Here is a 16598-nt window from a genome sequence, read left to right on the forward strand (position 1 = left end):
GGTGTTGGAGGGACACAAAGCTGACCTGTGTCAGACTGTACCATGACCTCCACATCAACAGTGTCAGTTAATGTAATGGTGCATAGAGAGACACAAAGCTGGCCTGTATGAGACAGTAGCATGACCATGTCAACAGTGTCAGTTACTGTAATGGTGTATAGAGAGACACAAAGGTGGCCTGTATCAGACAGTAGCATGACCATGTCAACAGTGTCAGTTACTGTAATGGTGTATAGAGAGACACAAAGCTGGCCTGTATCAGACTGTACCAGGACCTCCACATCAAAAGTATGAGTAAAAATAATGGTGTATAGAGAGACACAAAGCTGGCCGGTATCAGACTGTACCATGACCTCAACGTCAACAGTGTCAGTTACTATAATGGTGTATAGAGAGACACAAAGCTGGCCTGTGTCAGACAGTAGCATGACCATGTCAACAGTGTCAGTTACTGTAATGGTGTATAGAGAGACACAAAGCTGGCCTGTGTCAGACTGTACCATGACCTCCACGTCAAAAGTATCAGTTACTGTAATGGTGTATAGAGAGACACAAAGCTGGTCTGTGTCAGACTGTACCATGACCTCCTCATCAGCAGTGTCAGTTACTGTAATGGTGTATAGAGAGACACAAAGCTGGCCTGTGTCAGACTGTACCATGACCTCCACGTCAAAAGTATCAGTTACTGTAATGGTGTATAGAGAGACACAAAGCTGGTCTGTGTCAGACTGTACCATGACCTCCTCATCAGCAGTGTCAGTTACTGTAATGGTGTATAGAGAGACACAAAACTGGCCTGTGTCAGACTGTACCATGACCTCCACGTCAAAAGTGTCAGTTACTGTAATGGTGTATAGAGAGACACAAAGCTGGCCTGTATGAGACAGTGGCATGACCATGTCAACAGTGTCAGTTACTGTAATGGTGTATAGAGAGACACAAAGCTGGTCTGTGTCAGACTGTACCATGACCTCCATGTCAACAGTGTCAGTTACTGTGATCGTGTATAGAGAGACATAAAGCTGGCCTGTATCAGACTGTAGAATGACCTCAACGTCAACAGTGTCACTTGCTGTAATGGTGTATAGAGGGACACAAGGCTGGCCTGTGTCAGACTGTACCATGACCTCCACATCAACAGTGTTAGTTACTGTAATGGTATATACAGAGACACAAAGCTGGCCTGTATCGGACAGTAGCATGACCATGTCAACAGTGTCAGTTACTATAATGGTGTATAGAGACACAAAGCTGGCCTGTATCAGACTGTACCATGACCTACACATCAACAGTGTCAGTTACTGTAATGGTGCATAGAGAGACACAAAGCTGGCCTGTGTCAGACTGTACCATGACCTCCTCATCAGCAGTGTCAGTTACCGTAGTGGTGTATAGAGAGACAAAGCTGGCCTGTATCAGACTGTACCATGACCTCCATGTCAACAATGTCAGGTACTGTAATGGTGTATAGAGAGACACAAAGCTGGCCTGTGTCAGACAGTAGCATGACCATGTCAATAGTGTCAGTTACTATAATGGTGTATAGAGAAACACAAAGCTGGTCTGTGTCAGACAGTAGCATGACCATGTCAACAGTGTCAGTTACTGTAATGGTGTATAGAGAGACACAAAGCTGGCCTGTGTCAGACAGTAGCATGACCATGTCAGTAGTGTCAGTTACTATAATGGTGTATAGAGAGACACAAAGCTGGCCTGTGTCAGACAGTAGCATGACCATGTCAACAGTTTCAGTTGCTGTAGTGGTGCATAGTTAGACACAAAGCTGACTTGTGTCAGACTGTACCATGACCTCCACATCAGCAGTGTCAGTTGCTGTAGTGGTGTATAGAGAGACACAAAGCTGGCCTGTATCACACAGTAGCATGACCTGCACGTCAACAGTGTCAGGTACTGTAATGGTGTATAGAGAATCAAAGAAGCTGACCTGTGTCAGACTGTACCATGACCTCCATGTCAACAGTGTCAGTTACTGTGATCGTGTATAGAAAGACATAAAGTTGGCTTGTATCAGACTGTACCATGACCTCAACGTCAACAGTGTCACTTGCTGTAATGGTGTTGGTGGGACACAAAGCTGGTCTGTGTCAGACTGTACCATGACCTCCAGATCAACAGTGTCAGTTAATGTAATGGTGCATAGAGAGACACAAAGCTGGCCTGTATGAGACAGTAGCATGACCATGTCAACAGTGTCAGTTACTGTAATGGTGTATAGAGACACAAAGCTGGCCTGTATCAGACAGTAGCATGACCTACACATCAACAGTGTCAGTTACTGTAATGGTGTATAGAGAGACACAAAGCTGGCCTGTATCAGACTGTACCAGGACCTCCACATCAAAAGTATGAGTAAAAATAATGGTGTATAGAGAGACACAAAGCTGGCCAGTATCAGACTGTACCATGACCTCAACGTCAACAGTGTCAGTTACTATAATGGTGTATAGAGAGACACAAAGCTGGCCTGTGTCAGACAGTAGCATGACCATGTCAACAGTGTCAGTTACTGTAATGGTGTATAGAGAGACACAAAGCTGGCCTGTGTCAGACTGTACCATGACCTCCACGTCAAAAGTATCAGTTACTGTAATGGTGTGTAGAGAGACACAAAGCTGGTCTGTGTCAGACTGTACCATGACCTCCTCATCAGCAGTGTCAGTTACTGTAATGGTGTATAGAGAGACACAAAGCTGGCCTGTGTCAGACTGTACCATGACCTCCACATCAAAAGTGTCAGTTACTGTAATGGTGTATAGAGAGACACAAAGCTGGCCTGTATGAGACAGTGGCATGACCATGTCAACAGTGTCAGTTACTGTAGTGGTGTATAGAGAGACACAAAGCTGGTCTGTGTCAGACTGTACCATGACCTCCATGTCAACAGTGTCAGTTACTGTGATTGTGTATAGAGAGACATAAAGCTGGCCTGTGTCAGACTGTAGAATGACCTCAACGTCAACAGTGTCACTTGCTGTAATGGTGTATAGAGGGACACAAGGCTGGCCTGTGTCAGACTGTACCATGACCTCCACATCAACAGTGTTAGTTACTGTAATGGTATATACAGAGACACAAAGCTGGCCTGTATCGGACAGTAGCATGACCATGTCAACAGTGTCAGTTACTATAATGGTGTATAGAGACACAAAGCTGGCCTGTATCAGACTGTACCATGACCTACACATCAACAGTGTCAGTTACTGTAATGGTGCATAGAGAGACACAAAGCTGGCCTGTGTCAGACTGTACCATGACCTGCACATCAACAGTGTCAGTTACTGTGATGGTGTATAGAGAGACACAAAGTTGGCCTGTATCAGACAGTAGCATGACCATGTCAACAGTTTCACTTGCTGTAGTGGTGTATAGAGAGACATAAAGCTGGCCTGTATCAGACAGTAGTATGACCTCCACGTCAACAGTGTCAGTTACTATAATGGTGTATAGGGAGACACAAAGCTGACCTTTATCAGACTGTACCATGACCTCAACGTCAACAGTGTCAGTTACTATAATGGTGTATAGAGAGACACAGAGCTGGCCTGTGTCAGACAGTAGCATGACCATGTCAACATTGTCAGGTGCTGTAATGGTGTATAGTGAGATACAAAGCTAGCCTGTATCAGACAATAGTATGACCTCCACGTCAACAGTGTCAGTTACTGAAATGGTGTATAGAGAGACATAAAGCTGGCCTGTATCAGACTGTACCATGACCTCCACGTCAACAGTATAATGGTGCATAGGGAGACACAAAGCTGGCTTGTATCAGAGTGTAGATTTGTTTTTGTCCAGGTGAATGTATCGAGGACACTTGCAGGAGAGAGGTGGAGGAGGAGAGTGGGATACAAGTAGGCCGTGTGGAGTATCACTCCAGTCAGCCATGGCCCTTCCCGGCTGTTCTCATGCTGGGATGCATTACCCATGCCAAGACAGAAACCATCAAGGTAAATCTGAAAGGCTAGTCTGTCAGTATAGTATACATAAGATGAGTTCTGTAATTTATGTCTGTGGAATGTTCTCCCTCAGAAGAATGGAAGTTAACGACAATCAGTTTTCCCTGATCATCATGATAAACTTCTGATGTTCTTTCTACAGCTTGATAATGATGATGAGCTGGAGGCTGCCCAGTGGTTCACGAGGCCAGAGGTTGTCCAGATGATCACCCATCAGCACCCAGATGGCCTCTTCCTTCCACCAAAACAGGCTATAGCTCACCAGCTCATCAGGACATGGGTCGGGAACACAAGCAACCTGTAGCAACCACCTGATGGGGGACTGTATGACAGGGGTATCTGGGAATGAATTGACAATCATCTACTAAATCACAAAATGGTTATGAAAAATAATGTGCGCTTTGACTATTAATTATATTTTAGTCCCACTTTTACAGAATTCATTCTTTTTATTGAAGATTTATTTTAATACCTTATTACCATGTTTGTTTATGTAAATGGAATGTTAATGTCCTCGTGGAACTCCCATCTGTGATAGAGGTGCATATATATAAACAGTATACATGTATTCAAGTAATAAATTATGGAACATGTACATTATGTGTTTTTGTTCAAATAGGTGTGTTTTACCACATGTTTCTGCACCTGGTTGTTAGATGTGGCATTAATTTATTGGCAGGAATGGCATTTGATGATCTGGGATGTCAGTGTGTAAACATGTGGACAGTGTTCATGTCTGTCTGGTTTATAGATATCACTTCATTAACATACGGCCAGGGCTTGCTCTTTGTGGGGAGATATCATTAGCACTAGCTCTTGCACCCAGTCTAAGTAAACTTCGTCTCAGTGTACTTCGTTACACTCCACCAATGAGTCTAACAAAACCTTATGGGAGGTCGCGTCAGGTAACCTTTGAACTTTTTTATCTCGAAAAGGTTCGTACCCGAACGATTCCGAATGCTATTTAGCGTACGCTCGCTTCCGGGTGATGCGTATGTACAACCATGACAACGCTGAGTAAACAGTCGCTGAAAACAGTGTTTTGGGCAATATTCAAGAATGTTATCTTGCAGAAATATTTGCTAATGGTAACCATATCAACAGAAACCCCAAAGCGTATATACTGCAGGTCAAATAACTGTGTTATATGCGGAATTTTGTGGAGAGATCAGTGTCAGTGACCTGAATATATTGAAAGTCCCTCCGATGCCTAAATAGTAGCCGTTGTCTGATTGGTTAAATCTATTTAACCATCTTGCGTTTGATTGTACGGTCATTGGTCGCTCAAAGGTTACCTGACGCAACCTTCTACTAGGTTTTGTTAGACTCAGTGGTGGAGTGTAACGAAAAGTACTGAGGATAAGTTTACTAAGACTGCTCTTGCACCTGGCCGTGAAATGTTGATGTGTTAACATACAACCAGTTGTTGCAGCTGGTTGCAACTGGGTGATGTCACTGAGTTAACACAAATAGTTCTTGCAGCTGGTTGCAATTGGGTGATGTCACGGAGTTAACATACAATCAGTTCTTGTGGCTGGTTGCGATTGGGTGATGTGACTAAGTTAACATATAGCTAGTTCTTGCACTTGGCAGAGATGTTTATGTGTGAACATATGGAAAGGTGATGTATTGAAGAAATATATCACTTCATAAAATACATGGACATGTTGTTCATGGCCCTGAACATTGCAGCATTTGCACCTGTCGTGACCCTGAGCACTGCAATATTTTAACCTGTCATGGCTACAGGCGCTCGTGTCACTGCTAGTATTAAAGGTTTTTTATTTTTAAAATATGAAAATCTTGAGATGACCCCCGACTTGAAACGCTTCACAGTACAATATTATAATGTACTGTGAAGCGTTCAAGTCAGTGATCATCTCAAAATATTTATTTCATTTTTTTTTAAATCTTTAATTCTCTCACTGATACGAGCGCCTGTGGTCGTGACCCCAAACATTGTAACATTTGCACCTCTCATGGCCCTGAACATTACAACATTTGAACCTCTCTTGACCCTGAATGTTTCAGCATTTGAACATTTCATAACCCTGAACATTGCAATTGAACCGGTCAATGACATGTGACCCTGAACGTTGCAATATCTGTATCCAAAGAAACACCTCTGGGAAAGGTTGTATCAGGGATACTCTATAACATATAGGCTCCCTGGTTGTATCAACATCCACATATATCTGTAACGCTAGAACTGCTTGCACATACACTACAAACATTCCCTCACTGTAATCTCTGAAGTGTGCAGTTAATGTGTTTTACCTGAGCACAAACTCTTGTGTGTTATTTTCTGCAGGTGTACATTTAATAATTAATGACACAGATGAATCACCTTTAAGATAACATCAGTATACAGCTGTAGTGTTGTTACCAGAGAAGGCAACCAATGAGCGGGAACTACTTATTACTGCATATATCCTGGACAAGTTAATCTCCTCAGCTGGTTCTCGTGATGTGACAAGGTGCTGTCACGGTGTCAGCAGTCTATTGCCTACTTAAACCTACGCCTGGAAACTTCATCGTCGTATGAAGACCGAAACTATTTGACAGGAACTGAATTGAGTTTAGCATACAAATCTGGATATTTGACGAAGTCATCACTTAGAAACCAGGCTGGCAAAACCGAACACGACCCCAATCTTAGCCAACCATTTCACTGAGCTGCACACTATGTGCCCAAGACCTTGTATAACACTACTGCAAAGGAAATATGGTACAGTTTGTTCAGGAATACATTCATGAGCCAGTCTGACATGATAAAATATGGTGCAAACTAAAACTCTCAAAAAACACCAACATTATGCAAAATAGTATAATATATTTAGCAGGTTAAGTGACAACGAAATATATCGTGCTCTTTGCTTTAAGTTTGTAAACACTGAACAACACGTGGGTACGTCCAAACGCGGTTACATATTCATTGTGTTCCACATGTGTAGGAAGAACATGACCTCTTGGAAGAAGTGATACCGATATCTGTAGTTCTGAAATCGACCAGACAATGAAATTAACAATTATAGGTGTAGACCTGAGATGACGAGATTTAAGTCTTAGAATTGAGTCCAGTCACTGGATCTTACGGAGAAATAGTTATTGAAAATGTTTTTCGTATTGTCAGATCAAGTGTGAGATAACTGCACACACGTTTGATTCCAGTCTGCAACAAACATAGACACTGCTTCGATGAGGCCTCAAGATTGCCTTACTTATGCAAGGTCCTGTACTCCGAGTCCGTGTTGTCCGTTCTCCAGTGTACATGGCTATCAATACCCCGATCTGAGCTGACTGACTACCAGATGTCGAAGGACATTAGACACATCCTACTTCATCTGTAACTTAAAAGTTTTGTCATATTTATCACAACATGTAATTTGGAAAGGAAACACTGACATCGAGCATTAGGTGATGTGTATTGCGATGTACTGTTTTGTATCTGTTTGATTCATACATCATTTTACAGGTGCCGTTCAGACCTGCTTATTGGGTTTAATCGATACTGGCAAAGTTTTCACGAGGTACTGACGGTTCCGTCATTTTGGCTTCCAATGGGTGTGGTTGTAGTTTCGTGTTTTTCTTGTGCAACACCTTGATCACTAGCCCTGTGGCCACTGCAGCACCGGCCACGCCACAGAGTGAACCCCCAACAATGACGCCAACGTCTGGTCTCTTGTCAGTAGGTGACATCTGGGACTGATGTGACTTCGCCGTGTGGTGTCTTGGGGTCGTAGCCGTTTTTGTCCCCACTGCTGCCACTACCGTTGTTGTTGCTGCTGTCATGTGAGTCAGAGGTGATGAATGAGAAAGGGGGGATGTTACAGACACGGGGGATTCGTTGTTTGCCTCATCAAACGTCTTCAGAGCAAACACATACTCTTTCCAAATGGCCTTGTTTGGAATATGAAACGTTATTTTCTCTGTTGTTCCGGATACGTTGGGTGTTAGGCGCCCGATCAAAACCATACCTGGCTCCACCTTTGGAGACGCCGTGAAATTAGTCTGTACCTGTGCCCGGGACTCTGCCATCCTAAGGTCATATCGCTTGGCTGAAACACATACTGGGTTCACTAGGGTTGTCTAGATCATATAGTCAAGACAGTTAAACTGATGGCGTAAGTATCTAAAAAGCCAGGGTGTATTTTTTAAGAAGTTAACCTTACTGAAAATGATTCCTACTGTAAAGCACGTTTTAAATGACTCAATCTGCACTAATACTTTTATAGACTACATTTTTAGTAAAGACCACAAATATAATGCGGAAAAACGTTATTGAAACATATTGGCTACGGATATCAACCATGTTTGACTGTTGTGTTGTTCTCTTCTTACACGCACCGGTTCCTATGTGGCCATCATCTCCGGGAGCTGTCCATGTCAGTGTCACGATCTGTGTTATAACGTCATATCTGGTCACCCGAAAGTCGCTGACCCTGGCTGGGGGGATGGTGTCTGGGGCGTCTGCTGCTTGTTTGGTCGGCGGGGAAACCGACAAATCTGGGACGTCTTCTCCAGGAACCCAAGAAATGACGTCGCCTCGGATCTGACAGTGACAGTAGGACAAAGTAAGTTATGGTAAGTGAGTGAGTGATTTTAGTTTTACGCCGCACTCAACAATATTCCAGCTATATGGCGACGGACTGTAAATAATCAAGTCTGGACCAGACAATCCAGTGATCAACAACATGAGCATCGATCTGCGCAATTGGGACATATGTCAACCAAGTCAGCGAGCCTGACCACTCGATCCCTTTTGTGGCAAGCATGGGTTGCTGAAGGCCTTTTCTACCCCCGGACCATCACGGGTCAGTTATGGTAAGCATGTAGTTAAGATGCATGAATCTTTATAACGGCGTATTCAGGGATTGTAAATGGTCGGTGTCCTTGCCTAATTCCGTACCGGGGGAGTGATGTTTCAAAAACAGGCGAACCAAGCCACGTCGGCCTTATACTACAAACACACCGCAGATGATGAAGACAGCTGCAACATCTACACAACAGTCATAAACCTCCTAGTTTCTGCTCATTCAGCTTAGAGCTTGATGTATGGGCCTCGGCGAATGAATAATGAACCGAAATAGTTCGTTTATGATAACTAAATACTCCAGATTTGACAAACGAGTCGGCGACTGTGCGCATGACCATGGACCTATGCCATTGGTACGACACGGACCAGGCCACCAATCAACTGACTGGAAACTGACTTGTGAAATGACACTGTAATCTATCTCCAAGTTATAGTAATAAACTCACACGTCTGTCGAGCATAGCTGTTTCTGCGAGGTGTGTAGACAGGCAAAACCCGACGAAGACATACAAGCAAGTCCCCTTCATCTGAGATCTATAAGATAAAGGCAGTGTGAACTAATTCACGTATACGAGGTGAGTGAGTGAGTTTTAGTTTTTAGCCGCTTTTATCAATATTCCAGCAAATTTCACAGCGGGGACACCAGAAATGATCTTCACACATTGTATCCATTTTGGGAAATAGAACTCGGGTCTTCGGCGTGACGAGCGAACGCTTTAACCTCTAGGTTACCCACAACCCCAGTATACGAGGCAGTCCACTGTAAAGTATCTGGTCACACTCCCCCTCCAAACAGTGGCAGACTTAGTGAAGATCGTTTGACTACTGTCAATGTACAAGAACATATTAAACAGTCTAAATGGTGAACGTATCAGGCTCGCAGCATTGCAAATACTGGTACTGGTATGGCCACGGCTAATGTATTAGTACTGCCATTAATCACAGGCCCTAATCGAGAGATACTGCAAATAATGAAATCTTGTTACAAGAAGAAACCTGTGTAAATACAGAAGACTTTCCGAATTGCGGCTACAACTTTTCTGAGGTATAGGTATGTGAAAGTTGAGTGTTCCCAGACAATCAAGACATGGTTCGTTTTTAGAATTTACCGTCCGGAAACCGAAACCAAATATCCGTTATAGACAGTCACTTTTATTGCGAAAGAGATTGTTTCTTAATGAGAACTGATCGGAAGGCGAGGTTTCTGGATATTTAGGGTCCGGGTATTATCCGGGGTTACACTGTATATATGTTTGTTTCCAGCTGTGTTCATTAGATCTATTGGTTAATTCTAATCATTAATGATTGACTCTATGACGTTACCTCAAAAGGCTGTCCAAAGAATCGTCTTGGCTACAGTAGTTACCTCACAACCAACCTTTCCAAGGCAAGTCGTTATTTGTAACCAGGCTGGGATCGGTATGTTGAACATACCTTATCACATCACCATGCGTCACCAGCCTATTGTAAGACCTGTCTACAACCAGTATGAAATGCAACCTACGACAAGACTTAACTTGTGCAATAAATGTGTATGCAATCATGAAGTCAGTTGAAGACAGTTGTTAAGCATTCTTAATTAATGTCTTTCTGAGTGACGGTCGCCAAATCTCCAGCCATTCGGCCCTGTGGAAGACAGGGTCAGTCAGTGAGATTTTTCAAGCAATGCAACTGCCGACAATATCAACAAGAGTCATCATCAGAAGATGACATATCTCTCTCCCCTCCTCCCCCCCCCCCCCCCCCCCCCCCCCCCGGCTCCTACATATTTGAAAGGACAAATCATCTGAGAGTTACTTGATGTTTTCTTAGATTACGTTTGAATCGTTTCCATGGACGTCATGAAAAATATAAATGCCATTTATCTGTAAACAGCAAAAGGCACCACTTCAAGATCTGTCTTATATATCTGCCAAGATCTGTTGAAAGATATCAAATGGTTTTCGAGTTGTCCTCTGGAAACGAAGCCTATCCCTCCATTTTGAGACTAACTCACAATTGTTTCAATGGAAACCAGGAAAAATAAAAATGTCAAGGCATTGTAAATAGCAAAAGGCACCACTCTGTGGTCTGCCTCAAATATCTGCCACGATTTGCTGTAAGATATTGAATAGTTTTGGAAACGAAGCCCATCTCTCCATTTTGAGACTAAGTCAGAATTGTTTCCATGGAAAGTGGGAAAATGATAAATCACAAAAGTCTGTAAATAGCAAAAGGCACCACTTTAGGATCTCCCCTACATATCTGCCAAGTTTTGCAGAAAGATATTTAGAAGTTTTTGAGTTCTGCTCCAGAAACGAAGTCCATCCCTCCAATTTGAGACTAAGTCTGAAATGTTTCCATGGAAACCCAGAAAATGATAAATCACAAAAACCTGTAAATAGCAAAAGGAACCACTTTGGGGTCTGCCACTTCTGTCTACCAAGTTTTGCTGACAAATATTAGAAACTTTTTAAGACAGGCTCCGGAAAACGAAACACAACTCTCACTTTTGAGACAAAGTGTGAATGGTTTCCATGGAAACCAAGAAACTAAGAAATCACAAAAACCTGTAAATAGCAAAAGGCATCATTTTAACTTCTGACTGGTATATCTACCAAGTTTTGCTGAAAAATAAAGAACAGAGTGTGAGGTCTGCTCCGGATACGAAGCCCATCTCTCCATTTTGAGACTAAGTCTGAAACATTTCCAAGGAAACTGCGAAAATAATATATCATAAAAACCTGTAAATACCAAAAGGCACCACTTTAGGTTCTGACTCATGTATGTAACAAGTTTTGCAGAAACATATTGGACGGTTTTTGAGTTGTGCTCAGGAAACAAAGTCCATCACTCCAATTTGAGACTAAGTCTGAAACGTTTCCATGGAAACCCAGAAAATAATAAATCACAAAAACCTGTAAATAGCAAAAGGCACAACTTTGGGGTCTGCCACACATATCTACTGAGTTTTGTAGAAAAATATTGAACAGTTTTTGAGTTCTGCTCCAGAAATGAAGCCCACCCCACCATTAGACTAACACCAAAATGTTCCATGTAAAAACAAAAAGAAATAACAATCCCAAAACTATAGGACAAATAGTTGAACCACAGTTCAAATGGGCAACCAAGCCTGTAAACTGTGTCACTTGTGACGAGACAGAAAGAACCAACATGCCCTGGAGTGTGACCATTGTCAGAGATGGACGCATCTAGGTTTGGAGAGTACACTACACTTGCTCCCTCAACTAAGGCTGATACCTATTTTACTGTATTTTACTTACTAACAAAACACTACTACCAATCAAAATTAATATTCCTTTTGTGTTTGCTACTTTGGCACTCAGCAATAATCTAACCACGGCTTGACAGCATGAGAATGAAGGTACAAAATTTGGATACTTGTGCTCTTACCACAAGCCTGACTGCCTGATCCTGTTAGTCAGCTCTTACCACAAGCCTGACCACCTGATCCCGTTAGTCAGCACTTACCACAAGCCTGACCACCTGTTCCCGTTAGTCAGCACTTACCATAAGCCTGATCCCATTAGTCAGCTCTTACCACAAGCCTGACCACCTGATCCCGTTAGTCAGCTCTTACCACAAGCCTGACCACTTGATTCTGCTAGTCAGCTCTTACCACAAGCCTGACCACCTGTTCCCGTTAGTCAGCACTTACCATAAGCCTGATCCCATTAGTCAGCTCTTACCACAAGCCTGACCACCTGATCCTGTTAGTCAGCTCTTACCACAAGCCTGACCACCTGTTCCCGTTAGTCAGCACTTACCATAAGCCTGATCCCATTAGTCAGCTCTTACCACAAGCCTGACCACCTGATCCCATTAGTCAGCTCTTACCATAAGCCTGACCACCTGATCCTGTTAGTCAGCTCTTACCACAAGTCTGACCACTTGATTCTGCTAGTTAGCTCTTACCACAAGCCTGACCACCTGATCCTGTTAGTCAGCTCTTACCACAAGCCTGACCACCTGATCCCATTAGTCAGCTCTTACCATAAGCCTGACCACCTGTTCCCGTTAGTCAGCACTTACCATAAGCCTGATCCCATTAGTCAGCTCTTACCACAAGCCTGACCACCTGATCCTGTTAGTTAGCTCTTACCACAAGCCTGACCACCTGTTCCTGTTAGTCAGCTCTTACCACAAGCCTGATCCCATTAGTCAGCTCTTATCACAAGCCTGACCACCTGATCCTGTTAGTTAGCTTCTACCACAAGCCTGACCACCTGATCCTGTTAGTTAGCTCTTATCACAAGTCTGACCACCTGATCCTGTTAGTTAGCTCTTACCACAAGCCTGACCACCTGATCCTGTTAGTCAGCTCTTACCACAAGCCTGACCACCTGTTCCCGTTAGTCAGCACTTACCATAAGCCTGATCCCATTAGTCAGCTCTTACCACAAGCCTGACCACCTGATCCTGTTAGTCAGCTCTTACCACAAGCCTGACCACCTGTTCCCGTTAGTCAGCACTTACCATAAGCCTGATCCCATTAGTCAGCTCTTACCACAAGCCTGACCACCTGATCCTGTTAGTCAGCTCTTACCACAAGCCTGACCACCTGTTCCCGTTAGTCAGCACTTACCATTAGCCTGATCCCATTAGTCAGCTCTTACCACAAGCCTGACCACCTGATCCTGTTAGTCAGCTCTTACCACAAGCCTGACCACCTGATCCTGTTAGTCAGCTCTTACCACAAGCCTGACCACCTGTTCCCGTTCGTCAGCACTTACCATAAGCCTGATCCCATTAGTCAGCTCTTACCACAAGCCTGACAACCTGATCCTGTTAGTTAGCTCTTATCACAAGCCTGACCACCTGATCCTGTTAGTTAGCTCTTACCACAAGCCTGACCACCTGATCCTGTTAGTCAGCTCTTACCACAAGCCTGGCCACCTGATCCTGTTAGTTAGCTCTTACCACAAGCATAGGTTGCTGAGGATTAAGCCTAATCTGGATCTCCACACGCTATTAACAATTTTGCAACTTTGGCTGAAGTTATCACTTGTCTGGGAATCATTCATGGGATGCACAAAAGCCGATTTGTGTACTGAGGTATTTCTTCTGAAAGGTGCTCACACTAGAACTTCCAGCAGATGGAATGGCGGTCCCCAACTATTGCACAAGGCAGCTGACAGACAAGTTCACCACGATCAGATGGCTGACTCACGTAACAATAGCCCATGCTTGCTCATTTGCTGATTCCATTGAAATTGTTCATAGACAGTAAATACGTGTGCCAAGCCTGAACTAAAACTCATCAACAGCCACCATAGAAAGAGATCACTACAATCAAGATTTAACATACATTTCAAACTCCACATCTTTTATTCTCTTTTATGTATGTTTCTAAAACAGAAAATGTGATACTGTTTAACAGAGGAAGATGTTAAACATGGCATCTACCTACAAAACCAATCTGTGTAGGTAATATCACAGTAAAAGCTAGCCTACTATCACACTCAACTATCCCATAGTCAAAATGATATCCAAGCATGCTTATACTTCTCCTAACTAAAACACAGACATTGGAATGACATAAATATCTTTGTGTAGTTCTAGTAGTATACAGCAGTATGCTCAACTTCTCATTTTCAGAGATAAAGAGATAGGAAGGTTTCTGTTTAATACATGCTGCTAATACAACGTAAATTTCACACTTACAATGCACATAAATTGTTAATGCAATATCATTCAGAAATACCTAGCAGTTCACTGCATCACTATATTTCACCACTTCACTGTGCAAGTTACAAGTCACAGTCTGAATCATCATGTTTAGATAAATGGTTATTTCAGCCTATTTAGGTGAACATTTCTGTAAGACTCAGATTGTCAAATCAAACTTAGATTTTGAAGTGGGATACATCACACTGTCTCACTTCTACTGCATATTTCAGCCTCTCTTATAACTGAACATAATGCTGCCACCTGAAAACTTTGTAGTAGCTGTATACTCACAAACTCACAGCCTCTTGGCCAACCTGGCAGTTACAGCCTCTCGGCCAAGATGGCAGTTACAACCTCTCAGCCAACATAATGACAGTTACTACAGCTTCTCAGTCAACATGACAGTTACAGCTTTTCAGTCAATATGACACAGTTATAACCTCTCAACCAACATGACAGTCACAGCCTCGCAGTCAACATGACTTAGTTACAGCCTCTCAGCCAACATGACAGTCACAGCCTCTCCACCAACATGACAGTCACAGCCTCGCAGTCAACATGACTTAGTTACAGCCTCTCAGCCAACATGACAGTCACAGCCTCTCCACCAACATGACAGTCACAGCCTCTCAACCAACATGACAGTTCCAGCCTCTCAGTCAACATGACTTAGTTACAGCATCTCAACCAACATGATACAGTCACAGCCTCTCAACCAACATGACAGTCACAGCCTCTCTACCAACATGACAGTTACAGCCTCTCAGCCAACATGACTTAGTTACAGCCTCTCAGCGAACATGACAGTTACAGCCTCTCAACCAACATGACAGTTACAGCCTCACAGCCATCATGACTTAGTTACAGCCTCTCAGCCAACATGACAGTCACAGCCTCTCCACCAACATGACAGTCACAGCCTCTCAACCAACATGACAGTTCCAGCCTCTCAGTCAACATGACTTAGTTACAGCATCTCAACCAACATGATACAGTCACAGCCTCTCAACCAACATGACAGTCACAGCCTCTCTACCAACATGACAGTTACAGCCTCTCAGCCAACATGACTTAGTTACAGCCTCTCAGCGAACATGACAGTTACAGCCTCTCAACCAACATGACAGTTACAGCCTCACAGCCATCATGACTTAGTTACAGCCTCTCAGCCAACATGACAGTCACAGCCTCTCCACCAACATGACAGTCACAGCCTCTCAACCAACATGACAGTTCCAGCCTCTCAGTCAACATGACTTAGTTACAGCATCTCAACCAACATGATACAGTCACAGCCTCTCAACCAACATGACAGTCACAGCCTCTCTACCAACATGACAGTTACAGCCTCTCAGCCAACATGACTTAGTTACAGCCTCTCAGCCAACATGACAGTCACAGCCTCGCAGTCAACATGACTTAGTTACAGCCTCTCAGCCAACATGACAGTCACAGCCTCTCCACCAACATGACAGTCACAGCCTCTCAACCAACATGACAGTTCCAGCCTCTCAGTCAACATGACTTAGTTACAGCATCTCAACCAACATGATACAGTCACAGCCTCTCAACCAACATGACAGTCACAGCCTCTCTACCAACATGACAGTTACAGCCTCTCAGCCAACATGACTTAGTTACAGCCTCTCAGCAAACATGACAGTTACAGCCTCTCAACCAACATGACAGTTACAGCCTCACAGCCATCATGACTTAGTTTCAGACTCTCGGCCAACATGACAGTTACAGCCACTCAGTCAACATGACAGTTACAGCCTCTCAGTCAACATGACAGTTGCAGCCTCTCAGCCAATATGACTTAGTTACAGCCTCTCAGCCAACATGACTTAGTCACAGCCCCTCAACCAACATGACACAGTCACAGCCTCCCAGCCAACATGACAGTTACAGTCTCTCAGTCAAGATGACAGTTACAGCCTCTCAACCAACATGACTTAGTTACAGCCTCTCAACCAGCATGACAGTTACAAGAATGAAGATTTTATGGATATCAACTTCTTTATATGAGAACACAACGTTTCGGAGTTAATGCTTACTCCTTCATACGTTTCGGAGTTAACGCTTACTCCTTCATCAGGTGAAGGAGTAAGCATTAACTCCGAAACGTTGTGTTC

The 16598-nt window shown here is 43.5% G+C and overlaps 2 protein-coding genes across 8 annotated transcripts in view; one reads left to right on the plus strand and one right to left on the minus strand.

Moving 5' to 3' along the window:
* The window catches only part of LOC137278174 (NAD-capped RNA hydrolase NUDT12-like), a 31065-nt gene extending 26493 nt beyond the window's left edge, over positions 1–4572 (plus strand). For all 7 annotated transcript variants that reach the window (XM_067810367.1, XM_067810364.1, XM_067810360.1 and 4 more), the window contains 2 exons: positions 3817–3968; positions 4120–4572. In XM_067810367.1, coding sequence (XP_067666468.1) covers positions 3817–3968; positions 4120–4281 — 314 coding nt within the window. In that variant the 3' untranslated portion in view covers positions 4282–4572. The remainder of the gene's footprint in view (positions 1–3816; positions 3969–4119) is intronic.
* A 9532-nt stretch (positions 4573–14104) lies between these two features.
* Positions 14105–16598, minus strand: part of LOC137278176 (nicotinate phosphoribosyltransferase-like) — a 34417-nt gene continuing 31923 nt past the window's right edge. Inside the window, exon 15 of the mRNA XM_067810369.1 lies at positions 14105–16478. The gene's annotated coding sequence lies outside the window, so the exon portion shown is untranslated. The remainder of the gene's footprint in view (positions 16479–16598) is intronic.

Source organism: Haliotis asinina, chromosome 3, assembly GCF_037392515.1.
Source record: "Haliotis asinina isolate JCU_RB_2024 chromosome 3, JCU_Hal_asi_v2, whole genome shotgun sequence".
NCBI classification, from domain to species: domain Eukaryota; kingdom Metazoa; phylum Mollusca; class Gastropoda; order Lepetellida; family Haliotidae; genus Haliotis; species Haliotis asinina.